The 20,360-nt window shown below is 41.6% G+C and overlaps 1 protein-coding gene across 2 annotated transcripts in view; it reads left to right on the top strand.

The window, feature by feature from the left end:
- Window positions 1-19,756, top strand: part of LOC128690438 (serine protease svh-1-like) — a 109,415-nt gene extending 89,659 nt beyond the window's left edge. For both annotated transcript variants that reach the window (XM_070089693.1, XM_070089692.1), the window contains exons 23-29: window positions 151-357; window positions 2,315-2,419; window positions 14,974-15,114; window positions 15,846-15,976; window positions 17,327-17,433; window positions 17,861-18,040; window positions 19,187-19,756. In XM_070089693.1, coding sequence (XP_069945794.1) covers window positions 151-357; window positions 2,315-2,419; window positions 14,974-15,114; window positions 15,846-15,976; window positions 17,327-17,433; window positions 17,861-18,040; window positions 19,187-19,305 — 990 coding nt within the window. In that variant the 3' untranslated portion in view covers window positions 19,306-19,756. The remainder of the gene's footprint in view (window positions 1-150; window positions 358-2,314; window positions 2,420-14,973; window positions 15,115-15,845; window positions 15,977-17,326; window positions 17,434-17,860; window positions 18,041-19,186) is intronic.
- The last annotated feature ends 604 nt before the right edge of the window (window positions 19,757-20,360 follow it).

The raw sequence follows: 20,360 nt of genomic DNA, 5'->3' as shown, positions 1-20,360 counted from the left end.
GAAATTTTTCCCTGCCGAAGGATGCTTCTCTGACATCTCGGTATTTGGAGTTTTGTCTGTATCTGAAAGCACTGTATCTTGTTGGTACAGCTATGTACTCGCACTGCAAGTGCCGTATCGCATCTGCATAACTCTGTGCTCACTCTGCAGGTGCTGTGTCGCATGCTGGGATGGGAAAGGGCCTTATATGTCTATAAGAATAACACCTTCGGCCCTGGTAGTGGTCCGGTGTGGCTGAAAGTCCTGAAGTGCCGGGGGAACGAGACCAATGTAGTACAGTGCCAACGCGCGCTCTGGGGCCACACCAATTGCGACCACACCGAGGACCTCGGACTTCGATGCTCAAACAATCCAACGGTTGGTCGAATTTACAGATAATGTGTCTGTGACCCCCCCCCCCCTTCCATAAAAAAATGCCTCCAACGTAAAATATCTACACCGAAAACTAATATCTGCTGCTAAAAATGTATCTTTTAAAAAATGTCTATCAAAAGTGATTCCCTCAAAAAAAGGCCTATCAATCAATCAATCAATCAAGTTTATTCTCTATAAAGATTAAAATGCGGGGTTTACAGATTTTGGGTATTGTGTGGTTTACATGTAATAAAATACTAATTACAGAGTGTACCACTAGGACACCTAGCATGGCTAGGCATTTCGGGCAAACTTAGATTAATTCTTAACCCTAAATTATTACAAATTATGGAGTAAGTTGACTAAATACTAAGTGACTAATACTAGTTTGTGAGTTTATAAATGTGAATGCTTTTGTTTTGGCACAATACATAGTTTCTATATTGGAGTATCACAGACAAACTTATAACTAGCTAAGAATCATTATTTTAAGATTAAGATTTGTATTTCTGTGCTTATAGTCAAATGGGTGAGTGAGTGAGTGTAAGTGTGAACCACCAGGTGGTTTTTATGTAGTTAGTTGACGGGGAATATCAGAGAGATAAGATATTTTCTAACGGTAGTTTTGAAAGTGATGAATGTGTCTGCAGTTCTAGAGTTTTCAGGTAGGGTGTTCCATATTTTAGAGCCTTTGACGTACATTGAATTTTTGTAAAGGTTTAGTCGGACACGGGGAATGTCGTAGAGATGTTTGTGTCTGGTGTTATGCCTGTGGGTCCTGTCACAACTATCAAGAAAGCGTTTTAGGTCAGGGTTAATATTGGAATTTAAGGTCCTGTAGATGTAGATTGCACAGTAGTAAGTGTGGATGTTCTGAACAGGGAGTAAGTTTAGATCTATGAAGAGTGGGGGGTGTGTTGCCAGGGATGGGATTTAGTGATTATTCTTACTGTGGCTTTTTGTTGGGTTATTATTGGCTTTAGGTGTGTTGCTGCAGTTGATCCCCAAGCACAGATAGCATAGGTGAGGTATGGATAAATGAGTGAATGGTATAGTGTGAGAAGGGCATTTTGCGGCACGTAGTATCGTATCTTGGAGAGGATCCCAACTGTTTTGGATACTTTTTTTGCTATTTGTTGGATATGGGTGCTGAAATTCAGGTTGTTGTCGAGGTATAGGCCTAGGAATTTGCCCTCATTATGTCTGGCAATTAGAGTGTTGTCGATCTTAATGTAAGTTGCGCAACACCTGCTCTGCTACCAAACATAATATAGTAGGTTTTGTCAGTGTTGAGTGTAAGTTTATTGGCTGTCATCCAAGTCGATATTTTGAGCAGCTCCTCATTAACAATGGTGTTGAGGGTGGCAAGATTAGGATGGGAGATAACGTAAGTCGTGTCGTCAGCAAAGAGAATGGGTTTCAGGTGTTGGGATACGTTTGGAAGATCACTGATGTAAATGAGGAAGAGCAAGGAACCAAGGACACTTCCCTGCGGAACTCCAGTATCGAGTGGCCGTGTTGATGATGCTGTGTCTTTAATGGTGACATACTGATACCTATTAGTAAGGTAAGATTTAAAATATGCAAGCGCATGGCCTCTTATACCGTAATGGTCAAGTTTGTGGAGTAGGATGCCGTGATCTACTGTGTCAAAAGCTTTTCTTAGGTCAATAAAAATTCCTAGCGGCCTACCTCAAAAATGCCTCGAGAATACCTAAAAATAAAAACAACAACAACAATGCCTTCATCAGCAAAGTACACAAATCCTCCTGTAAAAGTTTGGTGAAGAGTGACTACAAGAAGCACCATTCACTTTATTACAGAATCCTCACGACCAGCAGACCATGTGTGTAATAAAGTTGGTAGAATTACCGACAATGGCTTGATAAAGCTCCTGGAGAGCGAAACGTTGCCACAATAAATGTCACATTAGTTGCACTTGTGTCCTTTTACTTTACAGACCATGTGTGGGAGAGCGGAGGTGCACGACAATCCGCCCTTCAAGGCTGGGCAATCCAGGGTGGTGAGTGGCCACACCGCCCTTCGTGGCGCCTACCCCTGGCAGGTTAGTCTCTCCTAGTACTGTACCTTTGATATACCTTTGAAGAGTTTCGAGAGTTTATCTACTCTCTGAGGCCAGGCTCGTCTGGTGCTTGCCTGGTCAACCAGGCTGCTGCTGCTTTAGGCCCGCTGCCCCACATATCCATCACAGTCTGGTTGTCAGCATAGTTGCTGATCCCTGTATTCCCAGTATTATATAGCATAGCATATTAGTATCATCCCCGTGCTTTAGACACGAGATCCCTCGTAGGCCTTTGGCTTTGTGTGACGTCATAGGGATACACATGGGCAGTGATCCCCCTGTCCCGTCCTCACTCGGCGGCAGTCCATACAGGCGTGAACAAGCTTGGCACCGGGCTCCATCTCTCATCTCAGTCTGACAATACACCTACCATCCTACAAGTGTGTCTACCTTATCCTACGATATCTCCATTCAAGAACCCTTACGATAAATGGTGACAGCGGTGAGCCTGTAATTCTGACGATTACAGCGATTTCTGGAGATAAAGTTGTCGACCAGCAAGACGGCCATTTCGTGTTACCAGTAGGCCTACCGAGGTTCACCCCATCCAGCTACCTCAAGCCAGCTACTCTACCAGCTTCTACATTATTCACTGGTCAGTCTCTTTGTATTAGTGTTTCCTGCTTTTTTGCATTACTCCCGAGGGGTTGACCCGAGTTTGCAAAATAAGCCAGCTTCCAGTCTGTGGTGGGGGAGTCAGAACACCCGAGTCCAGTCCAGCCTAGCCTACTCCATCCAATTATTTTGCCTGCCAAGCCAGCTTCCACCCCTGCTGTGCTCATCGTGTGAAGTTATCAAGCCATTCTGTGTGAAGGGTTAAGATAAGCCAGCTAGCAACTAACCCAGGTGTCTTACCCCAGTACTCAAGCAAGCCACATGACTAGCCTTCATCGCTTGTGATTCAAGTTCCAAGCATTCTGAGTGCTCCTTGTCATCCTTGTGGTGTTGTAGTATTTCGTGGGTTTCTTCTAAGCCAGCCGGCTTAGAATTATCTTCGCGGCAGTGTGGGTTTTCTCAGTGAGGCTTACGACGTTCAACCCATAAGCCCAGCCACTCACGATCACGTGTGTCGCACCATTGCCGGTCTCAGACGCCTCGCTCAGCCATTACCCACAAACCCAACTACAGTCGGCCATTACAACTCACCTACCTCATCAGTGTTTTGGTGCACTGCTAAGGGTTGTAGCACCATATTTTAAGGACCACATAGGGGGTCAAGAGCTAGAGAGTGGCACGCCATCTTTAAAAGCCTCCTGTGTGTTGTCTCTCGCCGATTTAAGCGCAATTCTACGATCATCTGTGCAGAGGACAGCAGCAAGACGATATAAACAATCCATCAGTCTCATTTTTTTCAAGTGTTACAGCTATAATATTTTTTTTAGAGACATTTGCGAGTGTTGAGACATTTCTTTTGTGTTCCCAGTGAATTTTTCTCTTAGTGACATTCAGTGACTCTTGATCAGACTCAGTGTTTATCATGTACTGATTGCATTAATTTCTTTTAATCTCCTTAATTCAGTGTTAATTTTCGTGCATTATTTTATATCTGTTGTGTTGTGTATCTTTTTATACACTTGAAGTAAGTACTTAGTGTTTCCTTTGTTGTGTGTGCAACATATGAGCAATATAGAACTTGTGTTTAAACTTCAGAATTCCAGTGTATTAACTCAGTAAATTTTTCACCTCATATTCTGCATCACAACTCAGTGTTGTCTGTTAATTTTTTTCTTCCCAGCATTTGTGTAATTTTATTATTTTTGTTCCCTGTGTGTTGAACATTCTTGTGTTCATATTCCTTTATTCAGCCAGTGTTTAATTTGTCTTATTTCCACAGACAATAGTGCCATTTTTTTAAGTCCCAGCAAGAACTCAATTTTACAAAATTTTTCACACATCAAGTTTCATTGCAAGAAAATTCTAGTACTGTGTTTATGTTGATGTTTTGTGTTCTGCATCACTGTAAGTGTTGTATTCCTTTTTGTTGTGTGTTTTAGCACCTATTATTTTTCATATTTTATTGAACAAATTCACTCTTAGTGCAATTTTTAAGTTCTCCTTTTAAAGTAAATTGTTCTTTTGCTTGTTGTTTAAGTGCAGTTAAGAGTTAAAGTGTTCATTCCTTGATATATTTCTTTTCTTGTGTGTTATAATTTTTATTATTGCACATAGACTCATTTTGCAATAATTCTTGTGCAAATATTGTGTTGCTATTAAAGTTTTTCTTGCAGAAAATTTTATGCAGTGTTGTGCAATACAGTTTATTACAGTGCAGTTTCTTATGCTCTGTTCTGTGCATAGTATTTTATTCTGTCTGTCATTTTAATTTTTATTTCAGCGAATTGTGTGTTTGTTTTAATTTTTGCACAAGTTTATTGAGTCCATTTTATTATTTTATTGTGTATTTTCCTTGTTGCATTGAAAGTAAAGACAACTCACTGTGCCATTTATTCAATTTAAAGTAAAAGTTGAGCATATTAGATTTGAGCAAAGTACAAGCTCTCTTGATTTTCAGTGTTTGCTAAGTTGCATATTCTTCTTGTGTGAGTTCTTTGCTTACTGTGTAACTTGTAAAATTTTAATTACTTATGCAGAATAGTTAAGCATTTTCTTCCATTTAAATTCACTGTGTTGTGTGTTCCTCAGTTATCATTTTCTCTGTTCTCTAAATTCTAGTTTTTACATTTTGCAAACATGTCTCAAGTTTTCTCTAGCGATGCCTCAGCACTTGCTGCTAGTACAACCATTAATGTGTCAGCCCAAAATTCGAGTAACTCCGTATCAAACGATAGACATACTCAGACTTCTGGCCTGCGTAACTTCACTCGTGATCCGTATGATGCTATGCCATTATTTAATGGTGACCCAGACAACCTTGAAGGCTGGTTTACTGCAGTTAGAGCCAGAGCTGACGCTTCAGTTGATGGTCCCCCATCTGAGAGTCTTTTAATAAGTATCGGAAAGGAGAGTCTAGCCCGTTCTTCAGCTGCCTCAAATGTATTTAAATTAATTCGTATGAAGGACTTCCAAGATCTGACCAGGTGGCAAGATTATGAACAGTTAATTCGCAATTATCTTGAACCAGTGCGAGAAACCGATCCGTTTGTTGTTCTCAAAGAATTAGTTTGCACAGCCCCGAGACCAGAAGAGTCATTAGAGGAGTTTGCTCTCCGTCTCAATAACCTAATGTCCTCATTTGTTAAAGCAGGCCAAAATTCAAGATATCTTAACGATAGTGATAAACCAGCCCTTGATGGATTTGCCAGATTAGCTGCATTTGGAGTCGTTAAACAACTAATGCCACCGACATCTAAGTATGTGTACAATTCAAGTCCGCTAGATGCTAATATGGGACCGCTTAAAGCTCTAATCCATGTACGAAATTTGTGTCCCGAGGGATCCTTCCCTTATCGTAGGTCTATGCCAAACCCCTTGTCCAATCCTGTACCTCCTTTAGTTTGTGCTACTACCAAACCTCCCAACCGCAATCACTCACGCTCATCATCCAAAGCAAGTGTTAAGAGCTATCATTCCCGTAACACCCATAGTACGTACAGTAACCACAGTCAAATAATTTGCTACAATTGTGGTTTCCGTGGTCATATCGCTAGTAATTGTTATGACAGTTACCCTAAGAAGCGTCGTACTGATGATGAGTACCAGTCAGATCTTCCCTACTGTACTCATCATAGAATTCATGGACATGATACATCTGAGTGCAATGCGCTCTACAATATGCGGTACTCTAGATCTTTCCATGGCCGTTCCAACCGCAGAGCCAGGAGAGGAAACAGACGGCGTGGTTCACAGTCTAATCAGAACCAGGCTCATTCTTCCAATTCGGGGGAATTAGAGCGCCCCAGTCAAACCGCCCAATGGTGACGGTAAGTGATAATGAGTACGCCATCCCCGTTCACAATTCCTTTGAAGCCTTAAGCAGTCTCGAGAATGACAATCCTGCTGATGATGTGGCTTCACACGTCTCTGACGTAGAGGAATTTGGGGATGAAGTAGAAGATGCTTTCTCCGATGATAACTCAACTTCCTGTTTGCATATGAGTTCTAATGCAACGATTGGTCCATTAGTACAAGCTTCTGTCCATAATGCGCCCGTTCATGTGTTCATGGACTCTGGTGCGCAAGTTAATATCATTAGGTCTAGCTTGTTTAAAGAGAAGCGGTTACGACGTATCCTCCTCGTTGAACCAACTACTGTAACCTTCCTTGGTGGAGTAGCTGGTTCTCTTCTGCGAGTCCGAGGTCAGACTTCGCTCACCTTTACTATCCAAGGCAGAGACTTTACTGCTGCTTTTCTTGTTGTCGACCAGATTACTTTCCCTGGTGACCTTCTTCTGGGATTTGCTTCCATGCGAGACTTACGCATTGTGCTCGACCCGTACCGATGGCATGCCCAAATAGATGACTTAATCGTTCCATTCTGGGGTTACCAGCTTGGATCAGAAATCTGTCATACTGCTGCAGAGTATGATGTACGCATTAAGTCCTTACAAGCCAATGCAATTTCCAGTAGCGTACCCAAGCGGTCAGGCACTGGTAATTCTGTCACTCCCATTAGTGTTCCACCTATACCTTCAGACTTGCAGGATAGTGTTCCGTTGCCTCAAGTGTCCGAGGACACTCAGACTGCCTTGAGTGCACAGCCTATCCCTGCAATGACTGCTAGTTCGAGTAGTAGTTTCTCCACAGGGGATGCCTTGTCAGAAAACGATTACTTGGAACTAGTAATGCCATCTCTTGTTGATGTCACATGCCGTTTGCAGAAAGACGTCTCTGTTGCGGCTAGTGCTCTCACTAGAGTGTCTGTTGTTGTTCCTAATGTTCCAGATGGTGATACCGTCCTAGTTGACAGTGATTCCTGCAAGGTCAAAGGTTTATTTGTTGAACCTTCCTTACACATTGTAAGAGACAGTAAGATCCATTTACTCCTTGCTAACACTTTGGGTCACAGTGTTCGTCTCAGAGCAAATACCAACCTCGTTGACCTAGTTCACTATCCTTACCCTGTTCAAGTACAGGATGACGTGTCACCTGACCAGTGGGTCGGTGCTATTTCTACCGGGGAGACCTCATCCACTTCTCCGGATCAATCTGTTTCACCAGTTGAGGAGAAAGACTTAGCTCCTACTGACTTCCCAGACGAAGTCAAGCGTTTGTTGACTCTGTTGAACAAACGTCGTAAAGCTATTGCCTTACCAGGTGAGAAGATGGGTATAACGAACTTATTGTCCCATCGTATTCCACTTGAACCTGGTACTAGACCTATTTACATACCTGCGTACAGAATGCCTCATTCACAAGTTGCTGTCGCAGAGGAACTGATCAATCAAATGCTCAATGATGGAGTTATTGCACATAGCAATTCACCCTGGAATGCGCCCTTGATCCTAGTGCCTAAGAAGGATGGCACTTGGCGCCCGGTGATTGACTTTAGGAAGTTAAACGCGAAAACCATTCCAGATCGTTTCCCACTTCCTGTACTAGGTGACCTTTTACGCAATATCGGAGATAACAAAGTCTTCTCGACCCTAGACTTGTTACAAGGGTTTTGGCAAGTCCCTCTTCACGAGGACAGCCAAGAGTTAACAGCTTTCTCCACTCCCACAGGTCATTATCATTTCCTCCGTATGGCGTTTGGATTACGATCGTCTCCTATCACGTTCTCTAGACTCATGACCAATATCTTTAGAGGTCTGATAGGTAAAGCACTTATGGTGTACTTAGACGACGTAATCGTCATGTCCGAAGACGTGGACACACATCTGAAAAGACTTGATACAGTACTTGGAAAGCTTGAAGAAGCAAATTTAAAGATCAAACTGTCTAAATGCCAATTTTTCAGATCAGAAATTAAGTTTCTTGGTCACGTAGTCACTCCTAGAGGGGTTACGACTGACCAAAGTAAAGTAACTGCAGTACTAAATTTTCCAACTCCCAAAACTGCTGATGCCGTAAGATCCTTTGTGGGCTTAGCAGGTTTTTATAGATCTTTCATTGCTAATTTTTCTTCCATAGCTGCTCCTCTAACCGAGTTGCTTAAGAAAGATGCTCCTTTTGTTTGGACCTTCCGTCAAGAAACAGCATTCCAAACTCTAAAAGAAAAGCTAACATCTGCTCCAATTTTGAAATTCCCAGATTTTTCTAAGCCCTTCTATCTGACAACTGATGCTAGTTCAATTGGCATAGGTGCCGTACTAGCTCAGAAGACTGATAGCAAGTACAACGCAGTTGCATTTGCTAGCCGAGTCCTTACGAAGGCTGAACGTAATTATACAGTAACGGAGCAAGAAGCCTTAGCAATAGTGTGGTCTTTAAAGCACTTCCGAGACATCATTTACCAGTACCCTGTTCATGTCTTGACAGATCATGCGCCACTGATACCTTTATTCCAGAACAAACAGCCTACTGGAAGGTTGGCCAGATGGTCCTTGACTATCCAAGAGTTCAATCCCACTTTTGAGCATTTACCTGGCAAGTCAAATGTAGTCGCAGATGCTTTATCGCGACACGTTAGTGTAGTTACTGCAGATCCTCCATTTACTGTCGAGGATGTCAAAACTGCACAAAGACTAGATCCCATGTGGTCTGGTGTGATTCGATTCCTTCTCCAGGAAGATCCCATTCTTACTGTAAAGCCACCAGCACCCATTAGTGACTTTGTAATGAGTCAGGAATTACTGTATCGAACAGCCGAGTTGGGTACTCCAAGCAGAAGAGTTTACCAGTTAGTAATTCCACAGTCACTAGTGAACGTAGCTCTACAGCTAGTTCATGATGCACCAGGTGTTGCACACCCTGGTATGGATCGTTCTGTGAAACAAGCCAGAATGAAATACTTTTGGCCACGTATGGCAACTGACATTTCCGAGTATGTTAAGAAATGTAGTGTCTGTATGCAGCATAAAGGAAATGTCAATGGTCCTAACCCAATCCAAGTGTACCCAACCACTAGCGAACCGTGGGAAAGAGTTGCCCTTGATTTGTTAACTAATTTTAAATGTTCCCTCCAAGGCAACAAACATCTGTGTGTTATGGTAGACCATTTCACCAGATATTGTGAGCTAGTTCCTATTGCAGATAAGACTGCAGAGACAGTAGCTAGAGCGTTTAAAGAACGCATTATCTGCAGGCATACCACCCCAAAGTCCTTAGTAACAGATAATGGAGGTGAATTCTGTAATGAGATTCTTGAAAATTTGTGTACTTTATACAAGATCTCTAAATCCACCATTGTTCCTCATCATCCTGCCAGCAATGGGTTAGCCGAAAGAACAAATAAGAAAGTACTTGATGTTCTGAGAGCCACTATCAACCCCAATAGTGAAACTTGGGATGAAGTTATACCAGATGTCCAGTGTGCCATAAATTCTGCTTACAATGCTTCCATAGGTGATACTCCACATTATGCATTGTATGGTGTAGACAAGCGTTTACCCTATGAGTTGTTATATTCCACTCCGAAACCTAATTACAACCCTGATGATTTCGTAGCAACTCGTACCAGCTTAGCTCAAAGTGTTTTTAGAAGAATCCGTGAAACACTTCATAAAGCAACAGCAGAATTTACTAGAGTAACTAATAGCCGTGCTAAGCCATCCAAAATCAAAGTAGGTTCGAGAGTCATGCTGATTAACTTTAACAAAACGTCTGCAATGCCAAAGCTTGATCAAAAGTTTGTCGGACCTTATCGAGTTGTAGAACATATCTCTGGAAATAAGTATAAGGTTAGAGAAGTTAGTACTGGCAAATACAAAGAATCGCATTTAGATCATATGAAATTAGTATGCGATGTTGAGGATATTGCTACCCAGACTAATGAGACAGACTCTGACAATCCTCCTGATCCTGTACTCTCTACCTCAGATACTCAGTCAGATACTCAACCTGAATGTTGTTACTCCTTGCGTACCCGACAAGTAATGAGAAACCCGCAAGTATCTTTTGTAGATATTCCTTCAGATCTCTCTCAGTCAAGGCATGTGTTAGCCATTGCAGAGGAATTCGACCCTCCCAGAGATGATAACCATTCTGCATATGTAAACCTAACCCTTGCAGAATTGGGTTTAAATGTACATAGTCTGTATAATTAGATGTCCGAGATGAATGAAATTGTCAACTGTGTGTTTATTATTAGCTGATCAGTTTGTCGGAAATTTTCGTGTTCACGTTCCCTCCGTATTCTGAGAATTAACAGTCTAGATTTGAGTGCACCGAATCTGCCTTTCTGTTAAACACTTCTTTGTATATATTTATTCTTCCTCAGAATCCGTAGAGTGCATGAATACAGATCGATCGATCAATTCCATCCATATTGTATAATGATTTGTTCTTATAGTTTGTAATGATTACGTTAACACCCATTACGTCAAAATCATGTTGTACCATCCATTAGTTCTAAGTTATATATGAATTTGTTATTGTATAGAATCAGCCCAGATCCGCCTGCCTGTTCAGCCTATAGTATAGTAGTGTATGTCGGGACGACATACGTAACATGACCGAGCTGTGATCTGCACCTGGTGAAGATACTTGTCCAATTTCCTCTTGAAGGCTTCTACACTTGTTCCAGCCGTGTTTCTGATATCTTCTGGTAGGATGTTGAATAGTTTGGGACCCCGGATGTTGATACAATGTTCCCTTATTGTCCACACCGCACCCCTGCTCCTCACTGGGTTTATTTTACACTTCCTCCCATATCTCTCACTCCAGTATGTTGTTATGGCAATGTGCAGATTTGGGACCAAGCCCTCGAGTGTTTTCCAGGTATATATTATCATGTACCTCTCTCTCCTCCGCTCCAATGAATACATGTTCAAGACTTGTAGGCATTCCCAGTAGTTTAGGTGCTTTACTGGCTCAATGTGAGCCGTAAACGATCTCTGTATTTGTTCCAGCTCCGATATTTCTCCTGCCTTGAACGGGGCCGTCAGCACTGAATAATATTCTAGGGAGGGAGCACTAGCGATTTGAAGAGTGCCACCATCGGCATTATTTCCCTTGTTTTGAAAGTTCTTCCTGGCTGTCGTGATCTTTGTCTTGTTATGGTCTTTAAAAGAAAGGTCCGCTGACATAATTATTCCCAGGTCTTTTACGTGTTCCTTACGTTCTATTTGGTGACCCTCTTGAGTTTTGTATATAGTGCTCCTTTTAAGTTCTTCATTCTTTCCATACCTAAGCAGCTGGAACTTATCACCATTGAACGTCATGTTGTTGTTCACTGCCCAATGGAAAACCCTGTTTATGTCTTCCTGTACCTTTTTCAGTGTCCTCTACCGTGGTGACTTTCATGCTTATTTCAGTGTCATCTGCAAATGATGATATAAAAGTATGTCGGGTGTTTTTGTCTATGTCTGCTTTGAGGATGAGAAACAGCAGAGGTGCCAGGACAGTGCCTTGGGGCACTGAGCTTTTGACCTTGCTGATGCTGAATCTTGCCCTGTTCACTACTACTTTTTGTTTTCTTTGTGTTAGGAAACCGAAAATCCACCTGCCTACCTTCCCCGTAATGCCCATGGCCTTCATTTTGTGCGCTATCACTCCATGATCGCATTTATCAAACGCTTTTGCAAAATCTGTGTAAATCACCACTGCATTTTGGTCGTCTTCCAGTGCCTCCGTAATTCTGTCATAATGGTTCAGTAGCTGTGACAGGCATGACCGTCCTGCTCTAAAACCATGATGGTTCGGGTTATGTTGGTTGTGCTGCTCCATGAAATTTGTAACCTGCCGTCTCATCACTCTTTCGAAGTTTTTATGATGTGAAAAGTTAGGGCTACTGGTCTGTAATTTTTAGCTAGTGCTCTACTACCTCCCTTATGCAAAGGAGCTATGTCTACACTCTTTAAGCCTCCGGTATTTCACCTAGATCTAAGCTCTTTCTCCAAAGAATACCGAGTGCTCGTGCTAGTGGTACTTTGCACTTCTTTATAAACAGAGCATTCCATGAATCTGGTCCAGGTGCTGAGTGAGTGGGAATGTTTTCCATTTCTTCGAAAACTATGGGATTTGTACTAATGTCAGTTAGTTGGTCTGTGCGGCCTTCTTCTGGAGTGAAAAATATTTCTGCATTTTCTACCTTACTGTCATTTAGTGGATTGCTGAACACCGACTCATACTTTTAGGATTTCACTCATTTCCTGTTCATCGTCAGTATACGAGTCTCCTCACAGTAGTGGTCCAATTTTACAGATAGTTCTTAACTTGAATTTTGCATAGGAATAGAAATATTTTGGGTTTCTTGCAATATCCTGTATGGCCCTTTGTTCCCTTTGTACTACTTCTGTCAGGTATGACATCCTAAGTTTTTGCTCTAATTCAGTGATCTCTCTGCTAAGTCTGTCTTTCCTCTGTTGTAGCATATTTGTGTTTTTAAGCAGTTCAGTAACCTGTTTTCTTCTTCTGTACCATCTCCTACGCTCTCCCTCTATATCTGATCTTCCTCTGGGTTTTCTCAATGGTACATGTTTCATACATACTTTGTATGCTTCTGTATTCAGCTTCTCTACGCACTGTTGGGGATTTAGGTCGCTCATGTCTGATTCCCAGGGTATGTCTGATAACTCTTGGTTTATTTTTTCCCAGTCAATTCTATGGCTGTTAAAATTAAACTTGCTGAACATCCCGTCTCTAACATTAGTGATGCATTTTCGTAAGCCTGAGTTAATACTCGTTTGAACCTCTATGATGTTATGATCAGAGTATATTGTTTTTGTAACTGTTTTATCTCTGATCAGTTCCTCATTGTTTGTGAATATCAAACCCAGGGTATTTTCATTTCTAGTGGGATCAATTACCTCTTGGTTTAAAGAGTAATTTTCATAAAACCTCATTATTTCCCTGGTATGTACCTGTTGAGCCAGGATGCTTCCCGAGGATATTTCTGGTATAACATTACGTTGCGCCATCTTCCATTTTACATGAGGGAGATTAAAATCTCCAAGGAGTAAAATATTTGGTGTGGGATTTTCTAGTCTATCCAGATAGCTATATATCTTCCTTAGCTGATCTGTGAATTCCTCAGCAGTTGCTGATGGTGGTTTGTATACTAGGATGATTACCAAATCCCTGTTTTCAACTTTAATGCCTAGAATTTCTACTATATCATTCGTAGAGTTCAGCACTTCTGTACATAGAGTCCTACTCCTCCCTGTGACCTATTGATTCTATCACATCTATACATGTGATAGTTTTCTATCTTTAACTCTCCATCCAAAACATCCCTTGTATGTGTTTCTGTAAATGCCCCAAACATGACATTCGCTTCTGTTAGGAACCCACTGACAACTAATTTTATCATAATTATTTGATTTTAAACCCTGAATATTTGCAAATGTGAAGCAGGAATTACCATTTGATTTTGCACTTCCGTTACGTTGTGTTAGAAACAGTGTTAATGTTATTAGATAATTTTAGTTTATCATTATGATTATCATAAATATTATTTCTATAATTAAAAGCTATCTAGATCTCGTTAAGTGATATTTTGGAGAAATGAAGACTGATGGACAGTGGCCCGTGGCCTGGTGGCAAAAGCTCTCGCTTCACACGGTGAGTATCCAGGTTCAATTCCCGGCGAGGGTCGAAACATTGGGCGTGTTTCCTTACACCGGTTGTCCATGTTCCCCCATCAGTAGTAATGGGTACCTGGGTGTTAGTCGACTGGTGTGGGTCACATCAGGTGGCAAACCTGGCCTAATTTGCCGGAAATGTTCAGCATAACAAGCGGCTTTCTATATAGTAGTATGTCATTGATGTCAGCTATGGTCTGTATACCTTGTACATGTACTTGTAGTAATAAAGATATTTTTATTGCATTATATTATTATTGAAAGTACTAGGATAAAGGAACGTAGAATAAATCTGAGAAACGTTAGGAAACATCAATACGAAGACTGTGAACTGGGAAAATTATATAGCAGAGGCTAATACGTTGACGGTTTTAAAAACAAGTGCCAAGGATAGATCACGTCGGCCAACTTAACGGGTTTGTTTGGTATGTGCTGCAAGCGGGTGGTTAATGATACGTCTTCGGAGGCTTCTTAGTTTATTGTTAAGTCGTAGGTGGGTTACACAGGCTTGTGTGTTTGTGCCCACGGCCCGGGCAGGGCCATCCCACGAGAGAGAGCTGGGAGGCCTTGTGTCTTGCTGCTAGGCCGCTGTGTGAGTGAGGGTGAGGCAAGTCTGGGTATACTGAAGTGGCAAGGCCTATAGGTGGCAGCACCAGCATGACGCGAAATATGAACTAAGCTGGCAGACAGCATGGGCTGTCTGTGCAGACAGTACAGGCTGTCTACAAACTGACAGAAACATACAAATGTTGTCTACTCCTAGGAAGAAAATCCAAAGAAAACAACAAAATTTACGAATGAAAATACGAAATGCTCGAAGTTGTACGAAAACATCGTCTAGTTTTCATTTGCAGTTAACAGGTCAAATGTGAATTGTAACGCCACGTATTGTGACCCTTTTTTCTTCATTCTAAATACTTGCACCAATAAACAATAAACCTCTGGTATTCGCAGGTGGCCATCTACCTTCGGTTATTTCACTGGTCATTTCACTGTGGAGGAGCGATACTGAACACAGATTATGTGCTGACAGCTGCCCACTGCATGAAATATTCGACCTCCTACCGCATCAAGATAGGAGACTACTCCCTTCGGGTGAGTAGGAGTAGAGGAAGGAAGGGGAAAAAGTGAGACATTAATCACTTAAAATTTTAATTCACCTTTACACAAGAATCAACAGTACTTTAATCCTTAATAAAGGGTTTAAAGAATTCTCTTTAATCCCCAGTAAGAATTAACATTCTTGACGTTAGTGTTGAGGCGAACTACAGACCTATTTAATGTTCCACGACCACTTCAAATTTTAATTATTTATTTGTGATTAGATGAAAAGAGCAGAGATTTTCTTTTGTTTTCATTAAATATAATTACATGTATTTTTCATTTTCTGGAAAGTTTTCTCTACTCGCAACATCTTCCAGGAGGTTTTCCACACATCAACTACCATATATGTAAATAAATACTCCCCGCAATATTTCTTTTTTTTATATTTCTTTATCCTCAACCTTAGATTACCTTCTCCTTTCTACCCTCTTACTTGTTCCAAAAAAATCCTCATTTTCGTATAGCTAACAGAGAACCTGGAGCCATTCTGAGAAGCTTCCTCCTCTTTCAATTATTTCTCCTTTATTTGTTTTTACTCTCGTTTCTGCAATCATTCTCTCTCTCTCTCTCTCTCTCACACCCACCAGTCTTTTCGGTGTTTCCTGATCTCCTGCGTTCTATTTCCCTGCTCTCTCTTCTCTCTTTCTCTTCCCTGCTGCTTTCTCTTTAGCTTTTGCACTTCGCCCTCCCTGCCCATTAACCATTCTTCCTGCTTCATGCAGAGAGACGAAGAGGAGGAACAAGTGTTTAATGTATCGACCATATTTATCCACCCGGAGTACAGCCGGTCTGTCTACCTTGACAATGACGTGGCTCTCATCAAGATTGTCAGGAAGAACGGTAGAGGCATACAGTAAGTCGATAACAAACTTGTACAGTACTAAAGTCGTTCACACACACTTGTGCTGCTTTACAGTAACAGAAACATACCTACAGGATTTCAGTATACCACAGGCTCCTACACTAGTAATTATAACTAAGCTCTAAACCTACCAGGGCCATACAGCGCTGTACTATGTCCACACATATAAGATAAATTTTTTATTATCGCACAATTTTCTTCTCGTCTTATATGAACTGTCTTATAAACATACAACTGTCAGAAAGGTTGGATTCTTTGCATTAACTGAAGAAAATGAATCTTCCGGTCGGGTTCAAACTTTTAGTGCTGATGTGTTTTTCTCAAAGGAACCTACACCTCGATTTAGGATTATGTATTTTTTTTGTGTGTATTATATATATTGATTTGTGTGAAAGACCTGGAGAATGTTTTTTCTGATCGGCTTTAAACCTTAAACGCTGGTGAATCTTACTTAGAAAAAGAGTTTGGATTGATTTTTCCCGAAGGAATTGGCAAAATGAAAATACGGGTTTATCACAAGATAATTTGACCCTTATATCATTGGCTTCAGGTCTTCAAATCCGATAACTCGATAATGCAGCTTCTGAGCGGGTTTAAACTCGAAGTGCTGGTAGAAACTGATCTCTGTGAAAAACAAAAACTGAATATTATAATCAAAACCAAGCGCTAAACCCACGAGGGTCATACAGCGCTACAGTTTCTCAGCGGAAGGTTGGAATTAGTTTAGGGGCTGTGCATGTTTAAATATCCCATTTGTAATTGAGGAAACTGGAATTTAGTTTCCATGTGATGACTTGTGAAGACCTTTTCCGATTAGCTTCATTGTCTTCAACTCGAACGTTTGACAGCATTGCGAACTTTATGCCGCACTCTGCACTATTCACTGAGGTAGAGGGGGAGGGGCGAGGTTATGCAACACGAAGATACTTTCACAGATCGTGCAGTGAACGCAATACATCTGGTCACTTTATTATTTACTAATATTAAAGAGGAAAGCGCTCGGTGCGCAGGGGTCACACAGCATCTCGGAAATGGGAAGCAGTGATCGGATTCGATCCGGGGGTTGGGTAGAACACAGCGCCCAGGGAGTGGTGGGTAATCACATCTGATCTGGAAGTAAGAGGAAAGGTAGAGATCAATTCCTCGCTTCGAGATCCCCTTCAGCAGCGTCAAGATGGATGGTATCTCTGCCATTCGCGCTATGGTCCAGCACTTGTTCAGGTGCAGTGTCGGTCAACTGATTAAGTTCACCAATCTCTGATGGAGAGAAAAACCTGACTTGATATCATCAAGTGTTGGAGCAGGAATGGATGCATGACTTCACATTCTCTTCTTCCACAGGTTCGGCAAGTTCGCCCAACCTGTGTGTCTGGTGCCGCCTGCCTGGAGGTATATTCCAGGTCTGTGCTGTGCCGTGGCTGGGTGGGGCAGGTTAGCATACGATGGAAGTACGTATCCGGCTAGATGCATTCCTTTTTTTTTTCGTCCTAGTACCATGCTAAATAAATATTTTCAAGGTACCAATGACAGATACCATTACCACACAGAATTGATTCTAAATTGTCCTACTATATCGATAAATACATCACTGTTCAAAGGCCAGTTAGATTACCAATACCTTAAAAATAAATCCTTCATTGTCCCACTAACATGCTAAATAAATAATTAATTGTTCTAAGTATCATGCACAAACAGATCCTACAATGTCCTACTACCGTTATACATTTTTGTTTCAGGTCAGATAAACATCAGTACCATGTAGGCAGCACTAAATACCATAAGAACCATGATAAACTTACAATTTAAGAGGCAGTCCAAGCCACCAGCCCACCATTCTAGGAAAGAGATGTCTAGAATCCTCCCATCTTCTTGCAGGAAAGCCCGAGCTGCTTCAGGCTGCCTTCGTGTCCATCCTGCCGGATGAAATGTGTACTAAGGACCAAGCGTACGGGGCATCAAGTATCACCCAGGGGATGTACTGCGCAGGATACCCGGAAGGAGGTATTGATGCCTGTGAGGGTGACTCCGGAAGTCCAATGGTTTGCAAGGTGGACGGTGAGTGATTATTAGTTTTATTGTTTCTGATATTGTTTACAACTTTGGCTTTTGTTATGCTTGTTAATTTCTGCTTTGTTTACCTTTTCCCGCTGTTCTTTCATGACCTTATGTGTGGCTATGTTTTCTCATTTACTAGTTGTTTATCTTCGATAACAGCTATTAAAACGCAAGCATGAAAAGGACTAAATATTAGTATCATTAGCATATCGTTATTATTATAATGAAAAGAAGCGCTAAACCTACAAGGGTCATACAACGCAGTCCTGTGTGTTGTTAAATGCTTCGTTATATATTTTTTTTCGTTTTTTCCCCCTCTTGTTTTTAATTTATATCTTTAAGTTTTCAACAGTTATGCCTTGGATTATTACCTATATTATCAGTCCGCTTTCTTCCTTCCTCTCTCTCTCTCTCTCTCTCTCTCTCTCTCTCTCTCTCTCTCTTATACCTAGTTTTTCACATTTGTATGCTAATCTAGAGCTTTTCTCTAATCTAGTTTCTGTTAGACCTATTGTCTCTCATTTGTTTTCGTTTCTAATATGCTGTAACTCTGGTTTTGTATTCCATGCATAAAACAATTACACTTTTTTCTGTCGTTTTCATGGGCGTTTATATTTCATATCAGAGAGAGAGAGAGAGAGAGAGAGAGAGAGAGAGAGAGAGAGAGAGAGAGAGAGAGAGAGAGAGAGAGAGAGAGAGAGAGAGAGAGAGAGTGTGTGTGTGTGTGTGTGTGTGTATAAAACCCACAGCCTCGGAGAAGATGGGGTGCAAGAAGGTTTTGTATACATACCCACTAATGCAGATGTCTGTATGAACCTGTAAGTAATGACATTAAACTACGAAGTTAGTTGAGCCTGGTGGCTAAAGCTCCCGCTTCACACACGGAGGGCCCGGGTTCGATTCCCGGCGTGTGGAAACATTTCGAAACATTTCCTTACACCTGTTGTCCTGTTCACCTAGCAGCAAATAGGTACCTGGGTGTTAGTCGACTGGTGTGGGCCGCATCCTGGGGGACAAGATTAAGGGCCCCAATGGAAATAAGTTAGACCTCGATGACGCACTGATTTTCTTGGGTTATCCTGGGTGGCTAACCCTCAGCGGTTAAAAATCCGAACGAAATCTTATCTTATCTCATCTCTTCACCAGGTCAGTACACGGTTGTAGGCATCGTCAGCTGGGGCGAAAAGTGTGCCTTACCCGACAAACCTGGCGTCTACACCAGACTCACTCACTACCTCGATTGGATCTCCTCCATCGTGAACTAATCTTCTCCAAACTGGGCTAGCTCACTCGTCTACCACTAATCTACTCCAAACTGGGCTAGCTCACTAGTCTACCACTAATCTACTCCAAACTGGGCTAGCTCACTCGTCAACCACTAATCTACTCCAAACTGGGCTAACTCACTCGTCTACCAGCTAATCTACTCCAAACTGGGCTAGCTCACTCGTCTACTACTAATCTACTCCAAACTGGGCTAACTCACTCGTCTACCAGCTAATCTACTCCAAACTGGGCTAGCTCACTCGTCTACCACTAATCTACTCCAAACTGGGCTAACTCACTCGTCTACCAGCTAATCTACTCCAGACTGGGCTAACTCACTCGTCTACCAGCTAATCTACTCCAGACTGGGCTAACTCATTCGTCTACCAGCTAACACTGGTCAACAATTTTTTAAAAGTTGTATGCTTCTTATATGAGATTAGTTAATTCTTATGTATTTTCATGTCCTGAATCCAAATATCGCCTTGAAAAATGCTGTTTGTTTTAGGTTTAAAGATACGAGACATGTAATATTTGATTATTTTATTATAACATACAATATGTGTCAGTATGTTTTAAACTCTAATTCGTACCTACTCTCTGCCGTTCCTACTCTCTGACTTTTTACTTGACTTTTATAGTGGGCTGAAGAATCATCTCTTGCCAATGTCCAGCAATAATCTGCAAGCATTCTTGTGCCCCATTTGCCTTGGTACCATTTTTCCATGGTTGAAATATCTTGGTGAAACCTTTTACTATATTCGTCACTAACTTCCTCACAGTTCGTTGGAAAAGTCTAAATTTGAGTCCAAAAAGTAGATTTTAAGTGACATGTTACATCCCATGTTCTTGTAAGCCTTGATGAGGTTTTCCACCAATTCTTCATAGTTGCCTTCCCTTTTGTTTCCCAGAAATCCCTTCACCACTAACTTGAATGCTTCCCAAGCAGCTTTCTCCTCCCCATGAAGGTCTGATTCAAGGTCATCATCTTCAAGAAGCTCTCGAATCTGAGGACCATTGAAGACTCCCTCTCTTATCTTAGCGTCGCTCAGTG

The sequence above is a fragment of the Cherax quadricarinatus genome, chromosome 29, assembly GCF_038502225.1.
Source record: "Cherax quadricarinatus isolate ZL_2023a chromosome 29, ASM3850222v1, whole genome shotgun sequence".
NCBI classification, from domain to species: Eukaryota; Metazoa; Arthropoda; class Malacostraca; order Decapoda; family Parastacidae; genus Cherax; species Cherax quadricarinatus.
Note: the sequence above shows the minus strand (reverse complement) of the source record. Positions and strands in the feature narration are given on the sequence as shown.